The sequence below is a fragment of the Rana temporaria genome, chromosome 1 (assembly GCF_905171775.1).
Source record: "Rana temporaria chromosome 1, aRanTem1.1, whole genome shotgun sequence".
NCBI lineage: Eukaryota > Metazoa > Chordata > Amphibia > Anura > Ranidae > Rana > Rana temporaria.
In genome coordinates, this window is record NC_053489.1 from 441,354,973 (window position 1) to 441,380,007 (window position 25,035).

Consider the following 25,035-nt stretch of genomic DNA (forward strand, 5'->3'; position numbering starts at 1 on the left):
AGCTGCCATGAACAACTTGTTTCTAAAGATGCATATTGACTGTTGTGTTTCACCTTTTATCTACTTACGGTAACTATACTATCCTTCACTATTTACGAAGTAGCAAATAAAGGAAAACAAGGACATACTGCAGCATGCACCTTTCAATGCAAACCTGTACTGGTAGTGAATTTAAATACCAAGTAAAACTAGTGATGGATCTAAAGCTAGGAGCTAAAGCTACCTGAAGACCTGAACTGCTAGGTTTAATAAAGAGAACACTCCCTCCTGTAAGACAGTGCTTGGTGCATAAGAAGCTAATTGGCAGGCTTGAGAACTGCCATTTGGAGGGGGAGAGGAGTTGGCTTTTGCAAAAGACCCTTGGGGGTTCCATCGGTGCCCTATATGGGCAAAAGGTATGCTCTAACTTCAGCTTGTTCAATTAAGCTTTGACAAAAAAGCTGAATGTTTTCAATGCAGAGCTGCACCAGATTTTGCACATTCCTAACTTTAATAAATTAACCCAGATGTCTTATTTGGCAACAAAAAATAATTTTACCTAACGGTTTTCTGAAGAGGGCTGGAAAAGGACTGCCAGGTACCTGAGGAATTGGACTTACAATGGTGTAAGGATTTCACTTCTAAATGCAACCAACAATACATAATCAATGAGCTACCAATGAACTAAGCAAAAATGTAAACTGTTCAGTTCCAACATTAAAAAGAGACTACTAAATATCTAAACGTGAAACCCTTTTTTTCCCCAAGTAGACTGATAGGTTGTTATTATATTTTGGAAACTGTATAAGTCATCCATGCAGAGTTACCATTAATACAACAACTGTGAAATGTGAGCAGTGAAATGATAAGTAAATGGGGAGAAGCTGAACACAAATAACGTATACTGGCCACAAGTCCCATTGAGCTGCATGTTATCACAGACCCAAATTATATTATTTTGTTGATGGATGTAGGAGAATGATATACAATGTAAAAAATGTAATAGAGGCGTAAGAATCAGTACACTAAATTATCCCAGCGTGATAAAGATGAATAAAGCAGCAAATCTAGAATGTGCAGCTTTCAAAGTATCTAAAAAAGTTGATCCTGTTGACAATTGCAACAATCAACATTTTTTTTTATTCCCCATTATTGCACTGAGAGATGGGAGGGAAAATCTGATTGGTTGCTCCTGGGAACAAGAACAATTTTTATATAAAGCTCACTATTCAGCTTACTTAGTAAGACAGAGGTATAAACAATAGGGGTATGCAAAGTTCAAGGACCTGTAGCGATCTATCAGAACTAATTGTGTACATCATCTGTCAACAGTAATCTGATGCCAGGAAAGTTGCAAAAGTGGTAAACACATTGTGGCTTCTTGAACTGCCTTATTGAATAAGCCTAATTTCCCAAAATCTGAAGGCATTCTAGTCTGGTCATGTCTTAGTTAGTTCTCAAGCAGACTTTTGCTTTTTTTTCTCTGAGTGCTAGAACTCCTGACAGGAGCAAAGCTATTTAGAAAGCATGCCTGAAGTTGTGTATGGCACACGTGTTTTGAGTGTGTTTAGGTGTGTCAAGCACTTGACTGTTAATGGATTCTATTGGCCAGAATATTCATTTATTCTAGCCATTGGAATGTATTAATGCTCAAATGCAGCTAAAGGCATCTAGCACTTAGACACGTTTACACGCATTTAGGCACGTCGATTGTTTTTCTGCTCAAAAGCTCCTCTTCTAAACGGGTTTATATGGGTTTTTATTTCAGCCTGTAAATTCTGCTCTTCTATTAAGCCCGCAAATGCCTATATGTGCATGGACACATATGCTTATATGGAGGTGCTTTTACAGGCTGAAAAAAACTAGAAACTCTTGTAAAAGTGGTGTGTGGTTTTTTTTTTTAAGTTCAACGTGCATGAGGCCTTAGATCTTAGTGAGCATTCCAACTGGAAGTTCCTTGGTTTTATGTGTCCCATCAAGACTAGGCAGGCCATACATGGTCGAATTCCGAATACATTTTCTTTTCAAAATCATAGATTTTGTTCATTTTGTTAACCGATGGTGCCACCATTGATTTTCGAAATACGACCAACCAAGCCTTCAATTTCACCTCATGTTGCTACAGAAAAGAATTTTCGTGTCTGGGAACCTTCTTTTCTTTCCGGGAATTTTATTTTCTTGCACTCATGTGCATTCCTTTCTCAATTATAATTCTCACGCGATGCTCCCATTATTGATTAGAATTAAAAAATGTCCGATCACTCAAATTTGATAGCCGCACAAAAATCGGCCATTGCTGTTTCCCACTAATGGTGCAAAATTTGAATGAAAATTCTTTGGAGAGATTTTTAAAAGAAAATGTGTTCGGAATTCGAACCATGTATGACCTGCCTAAATCTGAGTTTATACCAATGTTACCATTTTTATAGTATACACTTTTTAACAAGTACACTTTGAAGTTGGTCTCATAGGCTGTGGCCAGCATAGTAGCTACATCCAAGCATTGCTGACTGCAGTCATTTTTTAGTAGAGCATGTTGTAGGCTTCAGAACTTATTTTTGCCTTCCCACTCATATTAGACTAATTTGATGATTTCTAGTTGAATACTAAAATTAATATACTCTATTTGACTGAATGCTTGAGGAAAAGCAATAGGATTTTTGTGAGCACATGTCCCCCCACTTGCCATCTAGTACATGGGAATAAGTTTGCGTGATTATACTAGGGGGAGTACAAGTGGGGGGATCTGTAGTGGAGAAGGATCTGGGGGTTTTAGTTGATCATAAGCTCAATAATGGTATGCAATGCCAAGCTGCGGTTTCCAAAGCGAGCAAAGTCCTTTCTTGTATTAAGAGAGGTATGGACTCCAGAGACAGAGATATAATTTTGCACCTGTACAAATCATTAGTAAGACCTCATCTGGAATATGCAGTTCAGTTTTGGGCACCAGTTCTCAAAAAGGACATCGGAGAACTGGAGAAAGTGCAGAGAAGGGCAACCAAACTGATAAGAAGCATGGAGGAGCTCAGCTATGAGGAAAGATTAGAAGAACTAAATTTATTCACTCTTGAGAAGAGGAGAATAAGGGGGGATATGATCAACATGTACAAATATATAAGAGGTCCATACAGTGAACTTGGTGTTGAGTTATTCACTTTACGGTCAACACTGAGGACGAGGGGGCACTCTTTACGTCTAGAGGAAAAGAGATTTCACCTCCAAATACGGAAAGGTTTTTTCACAGTAAGAGCTGTGAAAATGTGGAACAGACTCCCTCCAGAGGTGGTTCTGGCCAGCTCAGTAGATTGCTTTAAGAAAGGCCTGGATTCTTTCCTAAATGTACAGAATATAACTGAGTACTAAGATTTGTAGGTAAAGTTGATCCAGGGTAAATCCGATTGCCTCTCGGGGGATCAGGAAGGAATTTTTTCCCCTGCTGTAGCAAATTGGATCATGCTCTGCTGGGGTTTTTTGCCTTCCTCTGGATCAACTGTGGGTATGGAGTTGGGTGTATAGGATTTTACTGTGTTTTTTATTTTGTTTTTTTATTTTTTGTGGTTGAACTGGATGGACTTGTGTCTTTTTTCAACCTGACTAACTATGTAACTATGTAACTATGTAACTATGTGATTGCATGTATAAATACACAAAGGTGTATAAGCGAAAATACATGCAAATACTTACCAAAAAAATGCCTGAAATCTTGTCTGAAAAATTAGATGCTCAAACAGGAGCATCGTGTGCAAGAGGCCTAAAAGCCAAATGTTAAAGAAATAACAGTGCTTGGACATCTATGTTGCCTTGAAGGCACAGTTACAATTATAAGGCCTTTCTCTTTGGTTACCAATTTCCTAAAACACTGAATGAAATGAACATACAAATATCAATACATTCTCAGCTGTGTTTCTAAATAATCAAAGGTTCTAATTTATCCACTGGTGTAACCTTTAAGGCATGTCACAAATGGCACTTTTCTGTCCTGTCAAACCGACCAGCTTTTGTGCCATGTGTTTGCTAACAAATAGTTGTCCTACTCAATGAACATCGAGTTATGGCTAAAAGAGAGGTGGACATTGAGACCACTGGTTACAATATTCACTGTGGCAACATAGATGCTTATGTTTGTATGGTGGTGGTGTTCTTGGCACAACCATGAGACAGCAAGATTTAGATAATCAACACTCATCTACATGTTTGGCAAATAGCCACATCACAATTTGTGTATAGAGTGCTTGGGACAATAAAACTGGCTATTTGTTACAGTACTTTGCACATTTCTCTTTTAAAGACTAAATTGTGTCCAATGCATGACAGAAATCAAGGCCCCCTGACAGTCAATATACAAGATAAAGATACACATGTATGCCAGCCATATATGCTTTCTATGTGAAAGCATGGTGTCCAAGTCCAGTGCATAAAAATATGCTTTTTCCCCCTTAATTGTAAGTTTGTATGCTTTCTTAATTTAAACCTTACATAATTAATTATATACATATGTAAACAATATATACAACAATAAAAATGACTATGTGAGGGAGCAGTGAGGAAAAATATATTTTCCTGGACAGTAAGCCTAAATACGAGATGTACAGTGTATTTTACATGTATACTACATGAGTCTGTAGAAATTATTTAAATAAAAGCATGGCGAGCAAAACTATGTTTTACAAATGCCAGAGCTGTAAAGTCTTTCTGAACCTTTTCAACACAGAGGAACCCTTGAAATAACTTATCTGATCTCAGGGAACCCCTGCTAAAACGTACTATATCTACAATTCATGATGCATTAGAGTGATGGTCAGTGGGAAGAATTCTCCTTACACATGTGATCATTGCAAAGAATTACAGATAGCTACATTAATGGTGTCCGTGGAACTTATGTGAGAGTCAGAAATTGTTCATTGCTCAAAGAACTCTTAGCAACCTCTGGAGGAACCCTAAGGATTCAATGGAACCTTGGTTGAGAAACCATGCTCTATACTACATAATTATCAAAGCTTGACCTTGGCAGAAAAAAAATATGAAAAGCAAGCCAAAAGGTCAAGAATAACAACCTCAAAGCCAACATGTTGTTTTACTTCCAAAAAATTGTGTCAAAAAAAGAAATCACCTTGGGTGTCAACATTCCAAAAAGGAGTTATTTTGGGGTGTTCGTGCTGTCCTGACATTTTTATTTGATATGTTTTTTATTCGAAAGGTTGATTTTTTTTCAAAATTGTTGAAAAATGGCCTGAAAAGGAAAGGGATATAGCATGCTGGTCCTAAATTGGCTAAATATTGGTCAGCTTGGCTTAGTGCTTAAACATTTATTGGGGACTTATGAAAGAAAATATCTAATGAATCAATATCTCATTAGGCCACGTACACACGACCGAGTTTCTCGGCAAAAACCAGCAAGAACTTTTTTTTTGCCGAGGAAACCGATCGTGTGTACACTTTTCGATGAGGAAACTGTTGAGGATCCCGTCGAGTTTCTCGGTCGTGTGTACGAGGCTTCAGGCTGTTCTGTTCATGGCTATTTGTGCTGCCTAGGATAGTGGCTGCATATGTGAATACCAATTGAAATAGATTTATATCTATGCAAACTACAACCTTGATAAAAGCGAGATGTTCTAACCTATTCAGAGCAAATGATTTTGAGATTAGAAATTGGGTTATCATTGTTATCATTACAGTTTATTAGTGGATGCCTGCCTTAGGGCGGTTTTACATTGTTTGACTGCAGTGTGGGTAAAGCGTTGTGTACCCATGTTTTTTTATAGACTTTTATTTACATCTTTGTTTTTTTTTCTAAAAGTGCACCAGAGATGCAGCATGCATGTCTTTTGGTGTCCTTTCAGAAAACCTACCAAAACACAATCTAATAGAAGTCTATAGGAAACTGCAGCTAGCCCGCACAAAAACCGCGGGTACACTGTGCTGTACCTGCAAAGTGCACAAACCACAGCTATAAAGCCTTTTTTTTCAGTTTTAAACTATATGTGGTAGCTTGGTATTGCATAAGATGTAAAGAAGCGCTAAGCTATATTTTTCCTATGAATTTACCTGACAATATTTTGATTAAAAATTATACCACTCTCCTTATAATTTTCAAATCGGTGTTAGTTAATTTGGAGCTTCCAGGGTACCTGTCACCCATGCAGTGGATACTGTAATTTTGTAAAGCACCATTATTGCATGTGGATGTTTATTAGATTACTGGGAACCACTAACATCTCTAAGGCACAAAGGATACCTCAGTAATGAGTACTGCCATTATCAACACTCAAGAGAAAAGAAAAAGGGCAAAAACAGCCCTGGGTCGGACTTTAGAGGCACATTGGATGAAAATAGATATAAAAAATATATTTATTGATAACAATTCATTGTGCAAACAGAGCAGGAAAGGGGTAGGGAGTTAAAACATATATCACACTAGACAAAAGTGCACGGTGCAGAGAATAGACAAAAGTGCACGGTGCAGAGAATATGTAAACAACAATGAGTCCCTGTGCGTCATATTCTTTGCACCATATACTTTTTTTTATAGTGTGATATATGTTTTTAACTCCCTACTCCTTACCTTTGCTCTGTTTGCACAATGAATTGTTATCAATAAATATATTTGTTATATCTATTTTCATCCCACGTGCCTCTAAAGTACGACCCTGGGCTGTTTTTTGCCCTTTTTCTTTTCTATTGAGTTACAAATTTCCAATACCGATGTGGCCCTAGGAGTGCTCTCTCTCTTATAGCCATTATCACCAGTTACAGTGGCAGGAACACTGTGAATACATTGCACATATGTCATTTGTGATGCTTGATAAGCTCACATTAAATACTTTACTGATGCAATTTGTTCATAGATTTCCTTTTGCAATCCACCAGTTTTTAGATGCGGCGGTTGCATTTACTTAGTTTTTTTTTTTTAAGAACATTTTAGCATGTATAGAAATTTTTTGTTGATCTTGCCAGAAATATGATATTCTTGTCACTTATTATGAGCTAAAAAAAAAGCCATACTTATCTTCTTTTTATAAACCACTAACCCAACAAGTCAATCGTGTAATGGAGATAAACATTTTTAGTCCTGCCTGGGTGACAACCATGGCTCCCTTAATAAACAAAATAGAATTGAATTTGGACACCAAGGGAGGGGAAAAGGGAATAAAGCTAGAAAAAAAAACGTGTGCATTTACCACACTCAAGAACTGGTAAGCTGTGATTTATTACATTCCTGTTTGGGGGTTTAGATGAGCTTTAGGGATGATAGGCAACAACAACAGTGTAGGAGCATGGTTCACAACATTAGCTTTGTGCAGGGGAGTAGAGAAAAGGCTGCTCAGTGTTTTTTTTTTCTAATCTAATATAAATATGACTACATGCTTGCCTTCCTCAGTTGTTATTTAATAGCCAGCGAACTAGCCAAACTACAGGCACCCCCATATTTACTTAATGACAGCTAAAGGATGGAAATGTCTCTATGCCAACATCCACATTTTTACCATTAGGGGAAAATCCAAAATATTATTAATTATTGATCTTATTGGTTTGATATTGGATGCGTTAGTCGATTACCAAAATGACCATGAAGAACTCATGGCATACATTTTACTTAAAAGCTTATTAGCACTTTAAAATAAAAGTAATTATGTGATCAGTGTTTACTATGAAAGTCTGATCAAACATTTTTTGTCTCTAATTAGAAATTTCAGTGATTAAACTTTATTTTTAAGAAGCCGTTCCACAAAATGCCAACATCTAACAAAACAAGTCCATAAACAAGAAAAGACTCCAAAGTATCATTCTCCTGAGGATTAAAACATAAAACACAATGATACATTTTGTCCCTGATGCATAATTCATAACGCAAAAAGTAACTTTTCGGTCATGACCATGAATTATTTAATAATATCTATAACAATGATCCAAACCTGATTCTTTCTATTTTGTTCTTACTAAAATCTTAAAAGGCATGTCCATTTTTTTACACTTAGCCACCCAGCACCCCTCTTGCATTAGACTCTCACGCTGCTTCTGTTTAAACTACTTGGTGAACTAAGATTTATCTCTGGTAGACACACTAAGCTGGGCATGACTTTGGTGGTTGGAAGGGTCACAGTAGTAGATTTCACAAGCATACTCCACAGAAAAACACAGCTCATAGTTCTGTGGAAACCGGGAAGTGCGGGAAGCAAGCAAAAAAATGTAAATCCCCTTTAATTTGACAAAAAAAAAATCCTTATGTTGTAAAGTAAAAAATGGAGATAAAATGAATCTAGACCGTAGGCTCAACTCTCAAAACTAGCATGGCAGGATAAGGATCTTTATTTGTCAAAAAACATGACCGTCATCTGAGCCCAGTGAGATTTGAAAATGAAAGTCTTATGGCTAAAATAATGATCCATGTGTAAAATCTTTGTGAATTGAGGCTTATATCTATAAAATATCAGCACATTAGACGATTATTCTACGTGCTGCTATCAATGAATGGTAAAACAGCAGGCATACTTCAAGAATGTAACACCTAAAATGTCATGGCAATGATTACCATGCTGTTTAGGAGTTTAACGCGAAACCTGCATGCTTCTTATTCCTGAACCTGATAAAGAAAAAATATCTCCAAAAACTAAAATATACAGCTGTATACAAGACCACTTTACCTTAACCACTGCTTTAAATCAGCACATCTGATCTGAAATAAAAAATATTGTGCATGTAAAAAAATAAATTGCTATTAGGAGTGTGAAGTGATCAGAAAGTCTGCGTTTCTGTATGATCCATGTTATTCTGTCTACTTTGTGTCGTCATGCTCTTTTCTGCTAAAGATGCATTCTTGACATATGATACAAAGGTTTTGTTTGTTTATCACAATCTGACAAATGTATGAATTGAACATCTTACATACTAAGCATTATATTACAGCAATAATTTCTGTAGCTAACACAAAACAGGCTCTTTATTACTATATATACTGCTCTATATAATAACTACTGTACAATTGTGTTGCTTTTTTATAATATTACATATATGCTTGCATGTATACAGTACATCTGATGTACAAGTGTGAAATTATCTACATCCATCTACTGGAAAGATGGAAGGCTCTTGAACAAATATTCAAACGATTCTGATGAAATAAAAGTACGTACAGTACACGCATACGTTCATATGGACTCGCACACGCTTGAATGGCGACTGCACATTTTTGTCATTTCGTAATAAGAAAAGGTAATTGGAACTTGCTGGTTTCACAGCCATTACAATGTATGCAAAGAGAATTTTTTTGTTTTTGTTTGTGAAATAACCCATTTGTTTTTTCGTAGTAAGCATAACCAGAAGACCAAAGCAGAGCAACTATAATTTAAATATACATTTGAGCTTAGCTGCATGACATAACTCTTTAGGAGAAGCAGGCTAGAAGGGAAATATTTGACATTTCTACTTCCTTTCTTTCCTTTTCTTGCAAATATACAGATAGACTGATCCGTTCCCAATCGCATCAACGTCGGAAGAAGGTGGGGTTTCTTAGGCAGGCGGCTAGTCACCTGCAACAACCAAGGGGTCCCGCAGAAGCTTCCAAACTGCTGTCTGTGTCGGATGCCAGTGTCTGGTCAGTGGACATGGAGGAGATATCGTTGACAGATGAGGACGGAGGGAGGCTCTCGCTGCTGTTCACTGCTGCACCTGTGCTAAGAAAATGAACGGCAAAGCAAATGAACCTTAGTAAATTAACGCAAAATATCATCAATAATAAAATAGTCTACACAATCAATAGTCTACACATGTGCCAATAAATATGTAACTATATTTGTCCTCGATGTGACCAATTTTTTGCCATATGATGGCAAATAGGAATGAGCTGAACACCCCCCGGTTCAGTTCGCACCAAAACATGTGAACAGGCAAAACATTTGTGCAAACATGCGAACACCGTTAAAGTCTATGGGAAAAAACGTGAAAAAAACAAAAAGGCTAATTTTAAAGGCTTATATGCAAGTAGGACTACTTCCTGATGGTGGCTTCTATGTTAGCCGAAACGTCGAGGTAATATCGCATCATCACGCCCAACCAAAATACCCCCGGGAATCGTGCACCAGGACGCCAACAAGGGGCTCATCCGTTCAGGGCCGATTACCCGTTATATAATCGCCTGCTACATACGCCGTGTGCCAGGACTATCAGGCACTCAGCAATGTAAGTGTAACTTTTTTAACTTTTGTGGAAACAATCAATTTTAATACGGCATTGCGCAATGAGGCTCTCTTTTTGCTCTTATCATCCCCATTCATCCTTATGAGGCACATTTCTACTCCACGGGATTATCCGATGTCATTATTTTAATGATGCTTTTTCATTAATATATTTTTTTTGTTTGTCCCACGATTTGTCTACTACTAATATCTAACTATTTCTAGAGCAATTTTTTTGTTTTCTTATATGCAAGATTTTGCCATAAATAGTGTTTGGGGACCCAGGTCCTGCCCCAGGGGACATGTATCAATGCAAAACAAAGTTTTAAAAACTGCAGTGATTTTAATAATGCTTAAAGTGAAACAATAAAAATGTAATATTCCTTTAAATATCGTGCCTAGCGGTCTCATTAGACTGCCTGTAAAGTACCGCATGTTTCCCATGTTCATAACAGTACCACAGAAAAAATGTAATTTCTAAAGGGAAAATTTTCAATTAAAATTGCTCATGGCTGTAATGTATTGTCGAATCCCGGCAATATAGATAAAAATCATTGAAAAAAACGGTGTGGGTCCCTCCCCCCCAGTCCATGTGGGTCCCTCCCCCCCCCAGTCCATACCAGTCCCTTCCAGTCTGGTATGAATATTAAGGGAAACCCCACTACAAAATAAAAAAAAATGGAGTGGGGGTCCACCCCAAAATCCATACCAGGCCCTTCAGGTCTGATATGGATGTTAACCTCCCTGGCGGTATTCCCGAGTCTGGCTCGGGGTGAAATTGCAGTACTAATAGCGATAACCCCCGAGCCAGACTCGGGAATGCATCGCAGTATCCAGACAGAGTTACTTACCTTGTCCCCTGGATCCTGCGTTGTCTCCCCGCTGTGTGAGCGAGCTGTCTCCTTGCTCGATTCACACAGTGCCTGAGTGCCGCCGAGCTCCGTTCCCTGTGACGTTACGACGCACGGTAGCGGAGATCGGCGCCAAATTCAAAAAAGTAAAAACACAGTACACATACAGTATACTGTAATCTTACAGATTACAGTACTGTATAAAATAATTGCACACACCCTTTGTCCCTAGTGGTCTGTCCAGTGTCCTGCATGCAGTTTCATATTATAAATACAATTTTTTTCTGCATGGAAACTGTAGATTGTCCATAGCAACCAAAAAGTGTCCCTTTATGTCAAAAGTGGTTTTAGACCAGCTAGAAAACAGCGATAATAAATTAGAATCACTTGCAGAATTGAACGATAGCGATTTGTGGGGAAATTCGTCATCAAACACTGAAAGTAATGATAGCGACAATTCTGCAACTGCGCAATATTCAGTGTTTTTGATTTGATTACATTATTGAATAATTTTTATTATAATTACATTATTATTTGTTATAATAATTTATAGTTATTTATTATAATATAATTTATGATTTTGTGTTTCAAACTTTATCATACCCGGGATGTCTACTAGACTCCTGTTTGGACAGATTTAAGTAAGTTATTCCTAAGAATTACAGGCCTACAATATAAAACGCCAAATTTCCATGCAAAACAATTGTACCGCTTTCAGCACCAAAAATCTGAAAGAATCATACCGCCAGGGAGGTTAAGGGGTACCCAGCACAAAAAAAAAATAGTGTGGGACCTGAAGGGCCTGGTATGGACTGGGGGGGACCCACGCTGTTTTTTAAAATAATGTTTATGTATATTGCCCGGATCCGACAATACATTACAGCTGCAAGCAGTTTTAAATTATTTTTTTTCCTTTAGAAATATAATTTTGCTGCTCTCACTCATAACACTATGTACAGCCACTATGTAAGCAGACTTACATAGTGTAGGGCATGGACTTAGCCCCCTGAAACATGATTGGCCAAAGACACCCTGCCTTTGACCAATCATAGGAGGCCAATGCACTGCGATCTTGCAGTGCATTATGGGGCGTTCCACGGCACTCAAATTTGCTGTGAACGCCCCATAATGTTTCAGTATTCACCGAATGGACGAACACCCAAGGACTCGAACATCGGGATTTTGCATTTTCGTCACTTGGCAAGCCAATCCTGGTAAAGGGCCCTCTGAATTTCATCCTTCACTATGTGGGACATCCGAAGGGGATTGTATATTAGAAGAGTAATATTATTACCAGAGTTATGGGGAACTATTTCCCTGACCCATAATCCCCTGTGCCTTCTATTAGTAGATAAAAGTGGGATCCCCACTGCTAACAGTAGATTTTTCTGATATCAGCCTGTATAAAGCCTTCTACAAACCACTATGTTAGTGAACACCCTCCCCCCCTCCCCACCCCCTCGCCATTGGCTGAGTGTGCTGATCGAGAGCTGGGTGACAGACCATTTTAAGTCATGACCCTTTATCTGGCTTCAGTCGTACTGGCTGGCATACACATGGGCCGAATGTCAGACGCTTTCTATTGAACCAGATGATATCGCCCGACATTTGCCTAGTGTGTACTAGGCTTCAAGCTTACATTTTAGCAGCTCCTTCTTTACCAGTAAGGAGGTAAAGAATATCCAGTCATGCAACTCCTATTTTTTTTTTTAAATAATACTTTTTAATTAGATCTTTTAGGTATCCCTTCCCTCCAGAGTCGGTTCTGGCAAGCTCAGTAGATTGCTTTAAAAAAGGCCTTGATTCTTCCTAAATGTACATAATATAAATGGGTACTAACATCTATAGGTAAAGTTGATCTAGGGAAAATCTGATTGCCTCTCGGGGGATCAGGAAGGAATTTTTTGCCATGCTGTATCAAATTGCACCATGCTTTGCTGTTTGTTTTTTCCGCCTTCCTCTGGATCAACTGTGGGTATAGGATTGTGTATATGGGATTGCATTTTCTTTTCTTGGTTGAACTTGATGGACTAACTATGTAACTATGTATGCCTATTAAAATTGTATTCATTTTTAAAAGTATACCTAAACCCAAGAGCAAAAATCAAAAACATTTCTGTGCAGGAGCCGGTTCACACACAGCCGACACGACTTTGGGGGCGACTCGGCAAGGCGATCTCAAGGCGTCTTGAGAGGCAACTTGCAAAATTACTTCAGTATTGAAGTCAATGTAAGTCGCTCCGAATCGCCCCCAAAGTAGTATAGGAACCTTTTTCTAAGTCGCTCCTATTAGAACGGTTACATTCACTACAATGGGACGCGACTTGTCAGGCGGCTGTGTCGCCTGACGAGTCGCCCCAGTGTGAACCGGGTCTAAAGCCATTTGTTTACTTTTTTTTTTTACTTTTTTTTTCTGTATCTATGAAAGAGCAAAATTGTTCCTCTAGGTCAGAAAGCATATTAGGACTACAGAACACCTGCCATTGCCATTAGATGGGGTAGGGTGCTCTGCAGTTCACAGGTGAGAACTGAGCAGGGCTGATAGCACTGCTTAGAATTTTAGTTCAGCACAGGCAGAGAATACATGAAGGTAGGCGCTTATTGAATTTCTAAATTGGCTGGTACTATTTTTATATACTTATCAGACAGATATAACAAAATGTTGTTAATGAAAGTTTGGGTTTACACATTGGAAAATACTGGAAAATATATGTATACATTAGATATATTCACAGACACTAACTAGCACAAATAAAACTAGTGTATTACAATACTATTCTTCCATAAAAGAAAGACTAAACTCATTTTATGTGAATGTGGGATTGAAATTGCAATAGAACATAATATTTATTTTACCTATAAAATGTATGATGTTCCTGAAAACCATTTAAAAATTCAAGGGAAAATGATGAGCTTGTCTGAAAGCTTACATTATTAAATTTGTGTAATAAAATTTGTAAAATAAAGTGTCAGATACATCACTGTGCTTTCAATGAAAGAGTAAAAAATAAGTAATGCTTTATCTGGAAATAAATATTAACGACTAGAATGAATTGTTATACTTTAGAAGACATAAGGAATAATAAGTCGTATATGCATGCAAATATATTTAATGTCATTCTGTGGTTTAGACTTGAAATAGAGTTCTATATTGTTTCGATCAGTATATCTACAATTTACTGAATTCTGTTATATTCTCATAATTAACCCTTCAGAACTAAACTATAGTTACATGCTTAAATGAAACCTGCCAGCACAAATATGGGAGCTGCCATTACTGACTTGTGCTTAAATAGGCATATTCTGGTGCTGCCATCATTATGCTTGCTTCACCATTTGGTGAACTGCTGACCTGGATTAAGAGTGTTCTTATCCAGTGTTTCACACATGCTTGTTTCAGGTCATTGTCTAATTAGGTATTAGAGGAGGAAATATAAAAGATGTAGAGAGCCCCCACACTGCATGGCTTAAATGCTTATAAACTCTAGGCCAGGGGTGTCAAACTCAATTTCATCGTGGGCCGCATCAGCATTATGATTGTCCTCAAAAGGCCAGATTGTATCTGTAAGATTAGCTGTCCAGTGCATCCCCTCTCCTTACATTAGATGTCAAGAGCCCCCCCACCATCAGAAGTTGAGTCCCCTACTCTCCATTACATCACAGTGAACCCCCTTTCCGTATGCTGCTGCTGGGAAGAAGCTGGATGCATTGCTTAAAAGCAGAAAGTAGGGGTCTGGAGGAGGACCAGAGGAGGGCTGGAGCTCTCCTGCAGTTGCAGGAGAGGTGCAAGGGCCACATGAAATTACCTGGAGGGACGGCTTCAGCCCAAGGGCCTTGTGTGTGACACCAGTGCTCTAGGCAATAAGGAATAAGGTGTAATACTTAAAGTGGAACTAAAGGCAGAAGGTGTTTTATCTTAATGCATCCTGTGCATTCGGATAAAAATCCTTCTGTGTGCAGCACCCCCTCAGCTCCCCTAATACTTACCTGAGCCCCATCTCGATCCAGCGATGTTGCACTAGAGCTTCGGCTCTTCGGGACTCTCCCTCCTGATTGGCTGTCAATCAAACTCAGTGAGCTAATGAGGAGAGAGAGGAAATGAGTAGCAGCTCCTCTTGTGTGCCCCTATAGCAAGCTGCTTGCTGCGGGGGCACTGAACAAGAGGGAGGGGCCAGGAGCAACAAAGAGGGACCCAAGAAGAGGAGAATCCGGGCTGCTCTGTGCAAAACCAACTGCACAGAGCAGGTAGGTATAACTTTGTTTGTTATTTTTAACCCCTCCAAAAAAACTAAGTATCACTTGAAGTTAGTCCTCACTCTGGCAGGCTCCAGTGCTCTCATCTTCTCACATACAATGCAGGGCTATTGGTTCTGTATTGTACTTGATGATGTCATCATGGGACTATAGCCTTGTACACACGGCCGGTTTTCTCGTAAAAAAAACAGCAAGAAAACTGCTTCTTGCAGAGATTACCGTTCGTGTGTATGAGGCTTTCAGGTTTCTCCTCAGGAAATCTGGCCAGAATCTCGACGAGAAAAAAAGAGAATCTTCACCCTGGAGGAACTTGATCTGGCACTGCCATCAGGGGGTACAGGCATTACAAATGTAAGGGGCCCGAATGTACCCAGGGGCTCGTGGGTGGAGAGAAAAGAGATGAGATGTCACTTCTCATATATTCGGCAGCATCCCCCCCACCGGCTCTGCTCTCAGCTCGCGGCGGCAGGAGGGAGAAGAGGTGAGGTGGCACTTCTCATATTCAGCAACCCCCCCCCCCGGTTCTCTGCTCCAGGGGGCCCATGGCTAAAGCTTTGTAAAGGGCCCCAATATTTCTGATAGCTGCCCTGGTGTTTTGAGTGTCTACACAAGGGAGGTTTTTACAATTCACTAACTAAAATATGTTAACCCTTTCGTGACTAAGCCTATTTTGTCTGACAATTATTAAAATCTAAATTTTTTGCTAGAAAATTACTTAGCACCCCCAAACAATTTTTTAGCAGAGAATCTAGAGAATAAAATGGCAATTGTTGAAAAATTTTATGTCACACTGTATTTGCACAGTGGTCTTTCAAACACAATTTTTCGAAAAAAAAAAACCTGAATTAAAAAAAAAAACGAAACAGTAAAGTTAGGTCAGTTTTTGAAATTGCGTACACTCATGGAATGGCGACAAACTACGGTACCTAAAAATCTCCATATGCGGTAATTAAAAAAAAAGTTTTCTAGGTTAGAGTTACAGAGGAGGTCTAGTGTTAGAATTATTGCTCCCATTCTGACGATTGTGGCAATACCTCACATGTGTGATTTAAACACCGTTTACATATGCACGAACTCACGGGAAAGGGGGGTGTTTTAATTGTTATTATTATTTATTTTAATTCTTTTACACTATCAATTTAAAAAATAAAATAAAATTGATCACATTTATTGCTGTCACAAGGAATGTAAACATCCCTTGTGACAGTAATAGGTAGTGTCAGGTACTCTTTATGGAAAGATCGGGGGTCTAAAATCCCAAATCCCTTCTTTGCACTTCAAAGTATTCAGATCACCAAAAACGGTGATTCAGAATACTGTATTTTTTTTTAAACTGCGCCATTGGCAGCCGAGTAAAGCAGAAGTGGCGTATTGGCATCCCTTCCGCATTTACACTAAGGAGACTGGATCAAAGCCATTTCCAACTTCCATACAGGATGTCCCCTGTCGCTCCTCTGGGATAACAGCCGAGCGGCTTTTAGCTGCATCGGTTGTTATCCCTGAAGAGCTGACCGCCCGCTTTAAAAAACGTTACCAGAATGATGTCTGCCGCTGCAGGCATCATCCCGGTATAACCCCTGAAAACCGAGGCTGCATATGTGCGTATGGTCGGCGGGAAGGAGTTAAATGAGCATATTATATTCTGGGAAGACTGTTGCTAAAATTAATGGTCTGGTGGTAGATTCTCTTTAAAAACTACCACTGAGGATTTCTTAAGAGTGTTGTCGAATTCCCTACATTATTATGAAAAGTAGGCTTACCCTGAGATATAGAAAATGTGCTACGAGAAAAAAAAAAAAGTCTCATTCTAGTTACTAAAATTTCAACACATTATAAATCACTGTTCTTGGGTGCTTTTTAATATAAAGATCAGTGAAACCTACATATTCATTGGATATAAAAATCACATAATGCCGTATAGCTTTTTAAAATGTCTTTATAAAAGCATGTTTTAATTGGTTATATTTGTATGCATGAACACCTCTAAAATGTAATTCACTGAGCACAGTGGGTAAGATGCCACGCAAAGCTCCAAACAAATAAAACACAGCATGCCATAATTCCTCTAGTCAAACATAAATGTACTGTGAAATATAATTGGGAGTCTGCTGGAGAGACAAACCCTGCAAGTTAAGTGAGTAGGAGACAGTGCTTAGGCTGCTTTCTTCCTCGAGTTATTGGCAATGCATCTAGACTGAAGAGAAAAAAAATTAAAGGACCAAAGGACACATCCTTGAGAAATTTACATTTTCTAATGTTTAGGTTTCTCAGTCATGCTGACATTTGTGCCTTTGTTCTCCACTTAGTAGGTTTTCCTTTCCTAGGAAAATGAAATCTTTTGACCTATCGCAAACTGAATGAAAATGATCCCATACAAATGTTGGGTGCTCAAGGTTGCATGCCTCTGTGGCTGCACAAAATGCCAGGTAGAAATAAATGTAAATGTCCTTGGCAACTGCTAGAATTCTCAGCTATTCTCCTTTTAGTAAATATATAATGAAACTAAATTTATTCTGGGGCTTATGAATGACAAGGACATTTTTTTCTCAAAGGTAAATCTGGCACTATTTCCATTTCTAATGTACCCCAATCGCTGATCTGCTCCATGCTGCATACAAATGAGGCACTTCACAATTGAAATAAAAAAGAAACACAAACAGTGCACAGTTTTCCCACAGACTTTAAGTTCCAAGTTCTTTTTAGATCCTGGACAGACCATTGAATATAGCACTGTACGCGGCAGTTGAAAGATACTTCAACTTAGCAGATCAATCATTTGATTAAGTAGGCAATCAAATTGCACAGATGCTATTTATCTGAAAACACAGTTCTTACTAGGGCTCCTTTTAAGACACCCATATACAGCCTGATTTTTATTAAATTCCTGCTGAACTGGCTGAAATTTGAGCCTTGGTTTGACAAAAGCTGATTTACAAATTGGCACGTGAGAAATCAGTGATTGCTGTAAATGTTCAGCAGTGGCAGCATCTGTGGCTGCCAGAATACAATAGCCAGTAATAGAGATTGCTCCATCTATGCTGTTAAGCCGGGTTCAGATGGGTACGACACGACTATTGTATGACTGTATAGCCAACCCTGTGACATTAGTCTTACTTCCATCTGACTTGAATGAACAGGATACATTTTGATCTGACTTTGAGATAGGCTGACTTGTCCTTTGACAAATCAAAACAATCCCAGTGTGACATAAATTCCTTTTTCTGCTGCTGTAATCACCATGTTGGATGTCACAAGATGGATGGTTAGGGCGAGGATCCGACTTCAATGATATTAAATGGGCTGAAAAGGGACCAAATTCGGACCAAAATATTGCAGGAACCTTTTTTAAAGTCGGACCAACTTGTGTTGGACCAGTTCAGGCTCTCATAGGGAAAAATTAATTTGTACACATCATGCGACATAAGCTCTCAAAGTCAGAATGTATGTCACACCAGTTAGCGTTATCTTAGCGTGGGTAGCGGAATCAATTTATTTTTTCTCAAGACATCTATGGGGGCCTTCAGCCTGCCAAAACATAAGATGACAATATAGAAAGGGCAACACAGGGTTAAAATAAATAAAACCTATTATTTATTTATTTTTATCTTTTTTTTTTTATTTGATAGCCTGTAAAAAAAAACTGAGAAAGTTACATATTAAGCAGTATACCAATGAAAAAAGTCTTATATGGCAATGCATTTAGTCATGGAAGTCTATTTTTGAAACAGTGAAGTGAGATTTAAACACTCTGGCCTAAAAGAGCACCCCTTACCCACTATTTAAAGTATTGGGATTGTTTAGTTGTAATGTATGGCAACAGTTCTTTCAGAAAATTATTTTAGTGCACACTTATGCCGCGTTCACACGATCGGTCAAACCGATGAGAACGGTCTGATGGACCGTTTTCATCGGACCAAACCGATCGTGTGTGGGCCCCATCGGTTATTTATCCATAGGTTAAAAAAAAGAAATCTTGTTTTAAATGTATCCGATAGATACCTAACCGATAGAAAAAAAACGATCGTTTGTAGGCACGTCCATCGGTTAAAAATCCACGCATGCTCAGAATCAAGTCGACGCATTCTTGGAAGCATTGAACTTCGTTTTTTTCAGCACGTCGTTGTGTTTTACGTCACCACATTCTGACACGATCATTTTTTTAACCAATGGTGTGTAGGCATGACTGACCATCAGTCAGCTTCATTGGTTAACCGATGAAAACGGTCCATCAGATCGTTCTCATCGGATGGACCGATCGTGTGTACAGGGCTTTAGCATTTTTTTCGAAATTCTGTTTTAGACCACGCAGCCAAATCCCAGTGTCCTGTTCGCAAATGGCTTTGTTCAATATTATGTTCTTTCAACAAATTCTATTAAAAAAAAAAAAAAAAAGACCTTCTGCACATTTTTTGCCGAAAGTTTTACTTCATTTTCTCTACCTTAAAACTAGCTTACTACCTTTTAATAACGGGAAACTGAGGTAGAAACTTCCCCAAGTTTGTTTATTTTGTTTCTTTATATTTCTTGCTATGCCATTCTTTTTCCAAACCTGCTTCTCTCCATTTTTTTCTCCACTTTATCACCACAGCTTAAGCTGATGCGTACAAAAATGCCCCTCTGGATATTGAATATTGATTGTTTTGCGTGATGTAAGTTTATACAGCTTTTCAAAAATGTTTCCTCTAGGCTTGCATTTTCTTTTAGTGAAAATATATTACCTAGGAGGAAACTTCTCCAGACTGACTTTGGCTTGGTAGAACAAATGAGAGCGCATGACGGATGTTCTCTGTCTAGAGAATATTTCCCAGCACTTTTTTGACATACAGTAGGATATATGATTACACCAAGTGCTGCACGGTCATTTCAGATAGATTATTCACAGGGGTAAAGAGTCTACATATTAGGCGTTCTCTTAAAACCAAGTATCTGCTTAGCACGCTTTACTCCAGTGTACAATCTAGACTTCTGCTGTCCAAACAGCCCTCATCTTATGAAGGAAATGTGTCGTGTTTTTTGATTTATTTTCATTCTTTGGTTTTTGTATTTATTTTATTTATAGCTAAATATTTTAAAACCATTTTATTTTTGTTTTATTCAGGTAAATACTGAATATGAATACTTGTAGAGATATAAAGAAATGCATGAATATGGTGAAGCTGATGTTCATTTTTTGGTACCCAATCATGTACAAGGGAAATAACAAAAAAATAAACACTGCATTATCTAATTTACTAAACAAACAGAACATTTACTTAACAAAATGTGAATATTCTCTGCTCCTTTAAAGCGGGATTCCACCCACGATTTTTTTTTTTAAAGTCAGCAGCTACAAACACTGTAGCTGCTCACTTTTAATAAGGACACTTACCTGTCCTAGGTGCCCAAGATGTCGCCCCCCCCCGAGGGCGATCCCTCGATCCTGGCAGGTCCCGGTGACTCCATCCTCACTAAGGGAAACAGGCAGTGAAGCATTGTGGCTTCACTGCCCATTTCCTACTGCGCCTGCGCGAGTCTTGCAGCGCTTTGTGAATGGGCGGCTGTTTTCTGAGATACACACAGTTCCCAGAAGGCAGAGCGCCCTATTCCCCAGAAGACACCGTGAGGAGGACAAAGAAGAAGACCTGCCGAGGACTAGGAAGAGGCAGATTAGGAACATCCGCGTAGCAACCACGGTTAAGTAAATCAACCATACTAGGTCATTCATTTAAACACATACCTGCATCATAGGAAGTCACCCTATGGCTGCATTCACACCTGAGCGTTTTGTCGCCTGAAGCATGAAGCTCCAAAACGCTAAAGGGGAAAAAATACATTATTCTCAATGGAGATGGTTTACATCTCCACTCCAAAATGCCTGTCGCCGAACGCCTGAAGCTCAAACAAGTTCTGGACCCTTTTTTGTCGCTCGAATTGAGCGTATTTGAACGTTTTTCTGTTTTTAACATTGGTGACCCTAGACCTGTTTAAAATCGCGGTAAAAAACACTGCGGCAAAACGCTACGCTCAGGTGTAAATGCAGCCTAAAAACAACCTGTCGTAATAAATAAATCTGCAAAATCTTAAGTACCATGTAATGTCTATGATACATAGTTACATAGCTAGTCAGGTTGAAAAAAAACACAAGTCCATCCAGTCCAACCACAAAAAAAAATAAACAAACAAAATAAAAAACACAGTACAATCCCATACACCCAACACCATACCCACAGTTGATCCAGAGGAAGGCAAAAACCCCAGCAGAGCATGATCCAATTTGCTACAGCAGGGGAAAAAATTCCTTCCTGATCCCCCGAGAGGCAATCGGATTTACCTTGGATCAACTTTACCTACAAATCTTAGTACTCGGTTATATTCTGTACATTTAGGAAAGTATCCAGGCCTTACTTAAAGCGGGAGTTCACCCATTTATTAAATTTTTTTTTTTCTCCCCTTAGATTCCTGCTCGTTCGGTCTAGGGGAATCGGCTATTTGTATTAAAATATGAGCAGTACTTACCCGTTTTCGAGCTGCATCTTCTTCCGTCGCTTCCGGGTATGGGTCTTCGGGAGCAGGCGTTCCTTCTTGATTGACAGTCTTCCGAGAGGCTTCCGACGGTCGCATCCATCGCGTCACTCGTAGCCGAAAGAAGCCGAACCTCGGTGCGGCTCTATACTGCGCCTGCGCACCGACGTTCGGCTTCTTTCGGAAAATCGTGACGCGATGGATGCGACCGTCGGAAGCCTCTCGGAAGACTGTCAATCAAGAAGGAACGCCCATTCCCGCAGCCCATACCCGGAAGCGACGGAGAGGATGCATCTCGTAAACGGGTAAGTACTGCACATATTTTAAAACAAATAGCCGATTCCCCTATAGAAAACGAGCAGGAATCTAAGGGGAAAAAGTGCCCTCTAAGGGTGAACCCCAGCTTTAAAGCAATCTACTGAGCTAGCCAGAACCACCTCTGGAGGGAGTCTGTTCCACATTTTCACAGCTCTTACTGTGAAGAAACCTTTCCGTATTTGGAGATGAAATATCTTTTCCTCTAGACGTAAAGAGTGCCCCCTTGTCCTCAGTGTTGACCGTAAAGTGAATAACTCAACACCAAGTTCACTAGATGGACCCATTATATATTTGTACATGTGGATCATATACCCCCTAATTCTCCTCTTCTCAAAAGTGAATCAATTTAGTTCTTCTAATCTTTCCTCATAGCTGAGCTCTCCCATGCCTCTTATCAGTTTGGTTGCCCTTCTCTGCACTTTCTCCAGTTCCCTGATATCCTTTTTGAGAACTGGTGCCCAAAATTGGACTGCATATTCCAGATGAGGTCTTTCTTTGCACACTGCTCCTTTGCCTCATGGATAGCTATGCCACTGCTCTATACATTCCCATTAATTGTGGGGATGAGGAATTAAGCAGTGCATTAGGCCAATTGCAAGGTCCCAACGCTGTCACATTGGGACAGGGATATGTACCATTCAGTGTGGAATTGTGGAACATATTAGGTATTATTAATAGGACCTGGTGATTGCAAGTAATTTTTATAGGTGCACTAATGGGAGTCACTGGGTGAGTGACCGCAAATGTATGTATAGACACCAGGTGGTGCCTAGGACACAGAGGAGGGATGAGTTAGGATTTTTTTTTTACAGGGTTACAAGTTGGAAACTGCTGAAATATTTGACAACATGTGACTATTTACAAAGAGTACCTGAAGGAGAAGGCTGTCCTTTTACTACTCCATTTTTAGTTTTTTCTTCGAAATTCATAACTTCCTTATAGATGAGCTCTACAAAATAAATGAACAAACAAATAAAAGAGAGCCCCTTATCAAAATTAGATTGTGTTCAATGTTCTACAGTGTAAATGTTATAACTGTAATATAATATACTGTATTTGCAAATACCTGATATAAGTACTGTATTAACAACTATCCCTATCTAAAAAAAGGGGGGAAACTCTGCGCTAAACCCACTTACAAGTGAGGAAAAATTGATATATGACCTCTAAATAGAGGAAGGAATGAAAAAAATGAGTGAAAAATGAATTTAAATAGGGGAGTGCTGCTGCCTATTCAAAGCTCAAATACTTAAACTTCAAAGACATACATACAAAAAAGAAATAAGCGCGCAACTCCAAACATTTAAATGTGCAATCACAAGGGAGTGAAATAATGTTATATCAAAACCATAAAGTGATGAAAAAATTTATGTATTGATGTGTTGATACACCCTGTACCAGGTGAACAAAAAAGATATAAATAAACCCAAAATGAATAAAGAAAGGGGTAATTGAGTGATCAAAGTCCTCAAAAAAATATATCAATGAAAATCCTGACCACCAGATACTTCCAAGCAATAGTTCATTAATCGCTGCAGACTTTAACCCAACATCTTGAAGAAACTTGAATCTTTATATTCAGCTGAAGAAATATAAATACTGACTCTTACCCAATCGTTGGACCCCGGTTTTAAGGAGGTCAGATGAGCTTGTGCATTAGCACAAGCTCATCTGAGCTTGTGCTAACACTATGAGGATCTATTTTTTTTCCCTCCATTTCCACTGAGTCTACGTGTTCAGAATTTATTATCCCGCATCTTCCAAGCTGAAAACTGAAATCTGACTACCATTCTTCTTGTGTCATACAGCCTGGAAAAACAGCTGAAGCCTTTACTCTTCCTTCTTGCAAGATAGAAGCACTCCTCCCCAAGATAGTTGATTATACACCTGGGGCCGGCAGGCTAATGCACAAGCTCATCTGACCTCCTTAAAACCGGGGTCCAACGATTGAGTAAGAGTCAGTATTTATATTTCTTCAGCTGAATATAAAGATTCAAGTTTCTTCAAGATGTTGGGTTAAAGTCTGCAGCGATTAATGAACTATTGCATGGAAGTATCTGGTGGTCAGGATTTTCTTTGATATATTTTTTTGAGGACTTTGATCACTCAATTACCTCTTTCTTTATTCATTTTGGGTTTATTTATATATTTTTTGTTCACCTGGTACAGGGTGTATCAACACATCAATTGTTTCATCACTTTATGGTTTTGATATAACATTATAACTATCCCTATCTGTTGTACATATATCTACTATCATATCTAATATCAATTAATGGCAAGTATAATTTATATTTATGTATGTAATTATATTACACTAGTAAAACCTACACCACCCTATTAGAATTAAGTATACGCAAATATATTGTAAATGTTTTCCTAAAGAAAGTTCATTTTACTATACCTTTCCATTCATCAATTGTATGTTCCCTTTCATCCAGCTGTTTGTCATAGATTTGAGGAGGAGGCTGTAAAATGAAAAATAAACAGAAAGACTATCACTACCTCTATATGGTTAACCGGACATGAAAATACCATTGATTGAAACAGGAAATGTTTGATAGCTTACTAGTTATAAGATCATAAGATCTCAAAAGTAGTACAGCACTATATGAAGAACATAAAGAAATGGTATTTACAGATTTTACATTTTAGATGACATACAGCTGATTTAATAAGGAGCTAAGGTCTCGTACAGACGACCGAGTTACTCGTCGGGCGAAACACAAATCGGTTTCCTCGTCGAGTTCCTTGTTAGGCTTGTCGAGGAACTCGACAAGCTTGCTTTGCGTACACACTGTCAAGACAAATACTCCTCGTTCTCAAACGCGGTGACATACAACACATACAACGGCAGGGGAAGTTCGATTCCACTGGCTAAACTCTTGGGGCTGGTTTTGCTAATCTCATGTGTTTGCGTGTTAAGTAAAAGTTTGTTAAGAGACGATTGCACTTTTCAG

The 25,035-nt window shown here is 38.7% G+C and overlaps 1 protein-coding gene across 8 annotated transcripts in view; it reads right to left on the bottom strand.

The window, feature by feature from the left end:
- Positions 1–8,805: 8,805 nt before the first annotated feature.
- Positions 8,806–25,035, bottom strand: part of MAPK10 (mitogen-activated protein kinase 10) — a 275,129-nt gene continuing 258,899 nt past the window's right edge. For 7 of the 8 annotated variants that reach the window (XM_040326632.1, XM_040326622.1, XM_040326629.1 and 4 more), the window contains 3 exons: positions 24,480–24,543; positions 22,947–23,024; positions 8,806–9,645 (listed from right to left, as the gene is read on the bottom strand). In XM_040326632.1, the coding sequence (XP_040182566.1) occupies positions 9,503–9,645; positions 22,947–23,024; positions 24,480–24,543 (285 nt within the window). In that variant the 3' untranslated portion in view covers positions 8,806–9,502. Of the gene's footprint in view, positions 9,651–22,946; positions 23,025–24,479; positions 24,544–25,035 lie in introns of all 8 variants that reach the window. The other variant, XM_040326635.1, reaches the window with a different exon arrangement.